Source organism: Agrilus planipennis, unplaced genomic scaffold (assembly GCF_000699045.2).
Source record: "Agrilus planipennis isolate EAB-ADULT unplaced genomic scaffold, Apla_2.0 scaffold829, whole genome shotgun sequence".
In the NCBI taxonomy this organism is placed as follows: Eukaryota; Metazoa; Arthropoda; class Insecta; order Coleoptera; family Buprestidae; genus Agrilus; species Agrilus planipennis.
Genome location: NW_020439497.1, coordinates 1 through 6,377, shown reverse-complemented (window position 1 = coordinate 6,377; position 6,377 = coordinate 1). Strand labels below are relative to the sequence as shown.

General features: G+C 34.9%; 1 protein-coding gene across 1 annotated transcript in view; it reads right to left on the bottom strand.

Moving 5' to 3' along the window:
- LOC112905879 (zinc finger protein OZF-like) overlaps positions 1-5,309 on the bottom strand; it is a 7,992-nt gene extending 2,683 nt beyond the window's left edge. Inside the window, exon 1 of the mRNA XM_025979177.1 lies at positions 4,608-5,309. Within this exon, the coding sequence (XP_025834962.1) occupies positions 4,608-5,224 (617 nt within the window). The 5' untranslated portion in view covers positions 5,225-5,309. The remainder of the gene's footprint in view (positions 1-4,607) is intronic.
- Positions 5,310-6,377: the final 1,068 nt, after the last annotated feature.

Sequence of the window (6,377 nt, the reverse complement as noted above, 5' to 3'; positions counted from 1 at the left end):
GCAACTCCATTCAAACTCTCCTTGGTAACCCTAAGGATAAAATTCCATTCTTAGAAAAGTCGGGGATATATGAAATTAGTTGTAATGACTGTAGTAAAAAATATATTGGACAAACTAGACGTTCAATCAAAACCAGATTTAAAGAACATCTAGCTCATGCTAGGTTTGGTAGAGAAGAAAAATCTAGTGTTGCCCAACATATTCTTACTGATGGACATAATATTAATATTAATAACCTTAAGTTAGTTAAAGAAGTTAGGAATAATCGTTTACTAAACAGTTTTGAAAGTTTATACATTTATAAAAATAAACAAATTGTTCTTAACAATGACAACGGTCCCATCCCTGGATCTCCGCTATTTAGTTTAGTTTAATTACGTTTATGATGATGATGTTAAGGTCCATTGAACATCTACCTTGTTGGCTTCGGGTCATGTTCACTGAACCTTAACAACTATCAGTATAAATTAGGATTAGTTCTCATTTAGGTTTAGTTTACTTCAATCCCTGAAGAAGGTAACTTTGTTACCGAAAAGTGCTTCGGACAACTACAGTGTCGTGTTTTAGCGTTGGGGTTTTGAGCTATTCTGTTTGTTCTACAACAACCGCCAAAGTTTTTCCAATCTTCATATATTTCAACAAGTATACGTTTAAGTTATTCGGTAACTTCTGAAAAAGCCATAGTGACGAAGCATTTGTCAGGACAATAAAAAGTTTGGAAATATCAACTTAAACATACCTACATATAAAAAATTGCTTATTGCTGCCTTTCCAAAAACAGAAAAATACAGACTGAATTGTAAGTCAGTCCAAGAAAAAATATTGTGAATATATGATAATCTGGAACGTTCATTTATCCTAGCTCCTGCTATTGCGGTTCTTCTCCTTCGCCCCTTCCTTTTACATTTTGACAATCGCTAAGTTACCTTGTTTATTCTGTTCTCTTCCTCTGTAATTTATTTGTATAACGATGTATGACACAATGTAACCGCTCTCCCCTGTTTTCGCACTAAGTAATTATTTAGAATTTGTCCTTAACCATAATAACACGCTAACGTGAACAATGTAATAAAGGGAAATGAACCTGTTTATATTCATTCACCACACGACCGGTTGGTAAACTCACAGGGCGGCTGTAAAATCCCGAATACGTTAAATGTAATCTTCAGATAACACCAAATATGAAAACTAAACGCGTTTTCCTTAATACGTGATCAGCTATTAGAGGAGAAGGTCTAAATATGGGCTACGTCTTTTATTTTCTCAAAAATTTTGGAAAATAAAAATAATATTTTACATTATATCCCAAAAATATTGTAAAATGATACATTTTTATTGATTTGATGTGATTAACATGAAATTAAACAAAACAGCTTTTTTACTTTTTACACATAATGAAATCTACAAAATTACCAAATTATTACTTAAGGTCCAAATATGAGCTAGCTTATTTCTAAAATTTTATCTTTCAGAAACTAAATTATTGAAGACAAATTTAATCATGGAAAAATTTATTTACAAAAATCGCATATGTAGACTTCTTTTTCTGCACCTGCACATTCACTGTGTGCCCATAATAAACACTGAAAACACTTTACCCAAACCTCTCCTTGGGTATCTTCAGAATAAAGTCTGCTGCAAAATAGACACTCTGCATCTTCAGTGTCAGGTTGTTCTTCCTCCATTTTATCTGGCAGAAACGTTTTTCTACCTAATTTTGAGCGTGCTACTTGAGCAGGAGATAGATTTTCCTTTTTAGACAGCCGTTGAACTGTGCTACGAGGTACGTGGAAAGTCTTTGCCGCTTTTAAAGTGCCCATTTTGTTTTCTCTTACCGCTGTCACAGCTTTTTCCATATCTTCCGGGTTCCAAAACTGTCTTTTTCCTTGAGGAACATATTTTGGTGTTTTTCTCGGCATTCTAAAATGAAAAACATATAGTTTAGCAGATCGTAAAGTTTTGGTCTAAATATGAGCTATAGCTCATATTTAGACCGATTACTATAGCTCATATTTAGACCACCGGCAATTTGACAAATAAATAAAAACATAAACTCTAAAAACCTAAAAAGTAAGCAAAATACCATGAAAACACAACAATTAGTACTTCAATTAGACGTCATGTTAATTCAAATTCTATTTCAATATGTACCGATTAAGTAAAAATCAATTTTTTACATACCTGATAAATATTTGCACTGAACAATGTTGCAAAAAAACAACTTTTTCCACTTTTAAAAATAAACACGTGAACAAATATGGCTGCAAGGCACACTAACGTTAGAATACTTATAGACGAAATAGTTAGCGGTGTTGACGCTAGACGGGGGTGCATACATGAAGAGATTTCAGGAGTAGCCCATAATTGGACCAGTGCTCATATTTGGACCTTCTCCTCTAACCTACCACCGATAGAATTTTGCGATAAACATAACTTAACCGTCGCAAATACTTTATTCAAACATTACGTTAAGAGGTGCTATACGTGGAAGTTGCCAGGTGAATTAGGGCAATATCAGTTAGATTAAATACTTGTTAGGCAAAGATTTAAAAATCAAGTGAAGGACTTTAGGAGTTATCAAGGAGCAGATATAGATAGCGATAATAACTTAATGGTTATGAAGTCCAATCTTAAATTGAAAATTCTGAAAAAGAGGAAAGGTAGGGAACGTCTTGACTTAGGGCTAAAATGTAACAAAAGCGTGATAGGCTAGGTACAAGGACAGACGAAATACTAAAGGCGGTGGGAGAAACAAATGACAGGGATATAGAGACATAGAGAAGAAAAGTAGGGAAAGAGCGAATATGATAGGATTCGAAAAATTAGGAGAATTTTAGGTATCTAGGAATTTAGATAAGTCAGGACGGAAGGAGTAGTAGGGATGTAAATCAGAGGATAGTGCAGGGTCTAGTCACTTTCAATAAAAAAAGGCATTTCTATGATCGCGAACGATAATTATGGAAATTCGAAAAAGGATGTCAAATGTGTATGCTTGGAGCACGGAGAGGTACTGGTGCGAAACATGGACAATGGGTGCGGTGGAAAAGTAATGGTTAGAAGTGTTCGAAATGTGGTGTTACAGGCGGATGATGAGGATACCGTGGATAGAGAAGGTTAGTAATGAAGAGGTATTAGAAAGAATAGGAGAACAGAGGACTCTATAGAAGTCAAGAAATAGGCGAGATAAGTTAGTAGAACACCTTCTCAGGCATGAAGGTCTAGTTAGAGGCATATTAGTGGCAGAAACGGGAGTTCGGAGGGGCAGAGGTGGATCTAGATTACATTACTGTTCGCAGATAGTTAGGGATGTGGGCTGTTCTAGTTTTAGGGAAATGCGAAGTTTAGCTCAGGATAGGAAAGAGTGGAGGTGCATATCCAACCAGTCTTAGGACTGACAACTTTATGATGATGGATCTGTGCTGTCCAGTTTTGAAATAATTAGATAATTATAACGTAATTACGTAATATAGTAAGCGTTACATCCTCAACCGCAGCTCTACACGAGGATGATGGTTCTTATAAAGTGAAAGTTAATTTAGAGAAACTATCCTTAGAAAATAAAGAACACAAATAATAAAATGTAGAAATTTTATAATGATATTTCTTAACAATATTCGGTTACAATTTATTGTAAACATTTTACATTATTCGATACAAAGCCTGCTGTACCAACTTTTAAAACAGGTTAATTCTAAACCAATACCTGCGTAGAATAGTGCAATTGAGATATAATAAATTTAATAATGTGCTGGTTGACTAGTAACACTAGTATATTTGCAAAAATCTGCTTTTCTATTAAGTCTAAATAATCATTTGGAAATGCTACATGTTTTATTTGTTAGAACTCTGTAGGTTCTTCTTTAAGGGTAAATGCCTTAGTGTTTTCATGGACTTCTGGAAAAGGTACGATGAAATTTTTGACATTTTCAAAATACTCATCCTTGGGTTCTTCTTTAGGTATAATAATTTCACTAAATTCGATAGGTTCCTTTTCATAAAAAACAGGTACTCTAATTTCACTTAATTCGATAGGTTTTTGCTCATAACCAACAAATGGTTCATAAGCAGTGGTAAACCTTCCTTCTTCCTCCTTTTTTGCAACAGGCTCGGCAGGTTTTATTGTTAACGGCTCACCGATGTTAGTTAAACGTTTGCTAATCTTCTGATAACTTTTTGTTACTTTCTGATATTTGAGTTTAATCATTTCAGTCAGTTCGACAGATCCCTTGTCTTCGTCTACAGCATTAGTAGTTCCATTTATATGATCACATTTGAATGATTCACTGTCTATGTGGGTTCGCATGTGTTTATATAAATAGCTCTTCAGAGAAAAGCATTTTTCGCAGATACTGCATTTGTAGGGCTTATCGACTGAATGGGTTTTCATGTGATCATGTAAATGTATCTTTTGTGTGAAGCTTTTTTTGCAGGTTTCGCATTTGAACCGCCTTATGCCTAAATGGGTTTGCATGTGATTATTTAAAGTGTTTTTGTGAGTGAAGCATGTTTCGCAAATACTGCATTTGAACGGTTTCTCACTCGAATGGGTTTTCATGTGAACATTTAAATAAACTTTTCGTGTGAAGCTTTTCCTGCAGATTTCACATTTGAATGGCTTCTCGTCCAAATGAATTTGCATATGCTTATTCAAAGAACTCTTTTGAGTGAAGCATGTTTCACAGATACCGCATTTGAACGGTTTATCGTTCGAATGGGCTTTCTTATGAACATTTAAATAAACTTCTCGTGCGAAGCTCCTTTTGCAGGCTTCGCATTTAAATGGTTTCACGCCCGGGTGGGTTTTCATGTGATCATGTAAATATAGCTTTCGTGTGAAGCTCTTTTTACAGACTTCGCATTTGAACTTCTCGTTCAAATGGGTTTGCATGTGTTGAATCAAACTGCGCTTCCGAGTGAAGCTGTTTTTGCAGGTTTCACATTTGAATGGTTTTTCAAGCAAATGTCCTTTCATGTGAGCATTTAAATTACACTTTTGATTGAAGCTTTTTTTGCAGGCTTCGCATTTGAATGGCTTGTCGCCAGAATGGACATTCATATGTTGATTCAAAGTACTCTTATGAGAGAAGCATGTTTCGCAGATACCACATTTGAATGGCTTTTCACCAGAATGGTTTGCCATGTGTCGATTCCAACTGTTCTTATGAGAGAAGCTTGTTTCGCAGATATTGCACTTGAATGGCTTCTCACCCGAATGGGTTCTCATGTGAATTTTTAGGGAAACCTTTAGTGTGAAGCTTTTTTTGCAAACTTCGCATATAAACGGCTTTTCACCCGAATGGGTTCTTAAGTGATCAAGCAAATGGCCCCTTCGTGTGAAGCCTTTTTTGCAGGCTTCGCATTTGTATAGCTTTCTGTGTATGTGTTGTTTAAGAATGTCACATTGTACATCGAGTTNATATTTCAGAGATCCCAGTCTTTCTACGAGAGACTCGAGTCTCTCAATTTGTCAGTTTTATTCATTCAGTCTCTCTGTGAGAGACTCGAATCTCTTAATTAACAATTTTATCGTTCAAGTCTCTCATACAAAGACTGTGATAGATCCATAAAAACACCTAGGCAATAACTGAGACACTGTGAGAGACGCTCTCAGAGACGCTGAAAGACTCTGAGAGACTGGAGAAAGACTGAAAATTTTTGTCTAGGGATACACTAGTAGCGAGTGAAGAAGCCAAAACAATTCAAAATACTAACAAGTAAAAGTACTTAACCATTTAATAAGAATTCTATTAAGTTGTTCTCTTAGTTATTCGAGTTAATACCATATAGGTAATATGTATAATACGTGCTTTTGTAGCTGTAAATGTCAACCAGATGGCGGTACACTACCTGTACTTGGATGTTGTTTAATCATTTGTTTAACTGCTTGTTTACTACCATTACTGCTTGTACGTTTAACCTAGTAATATTTATTCTGCTATAACTTTAACTAAAATGCTGTATCTAACAAAAGTTAATATTTATTTCACAGTAAACATACTGGAATTTTCCGCTTCATGTCTTGAAATGTTCGAAATGATCAAACACAGGACAAAACCATCTCAAAAGTCGAATCCACTAACAATATTTCAAAGCTACGTCCAAAACCAATCATTAAAGATTAAAGAAGACTGGATTCACAACTTTAGCATCATTATTCTGTTCGTTACGAATTATTCCAAAATTTCAACGTTCGCACGGCACCAACAATCATATATTCTCAATTATGTCAATCGTACGACTTCTAAAATAAGGTGTTCGGTATGATTGATATTGATTTGAAATTTTCATCGAGGTATTGGTATAACTCGAATGAGGGAAAAATTTACATAGGAACTGTGCACGAAAATTGTAAAATTGTTTATTAAAATAATAAAACA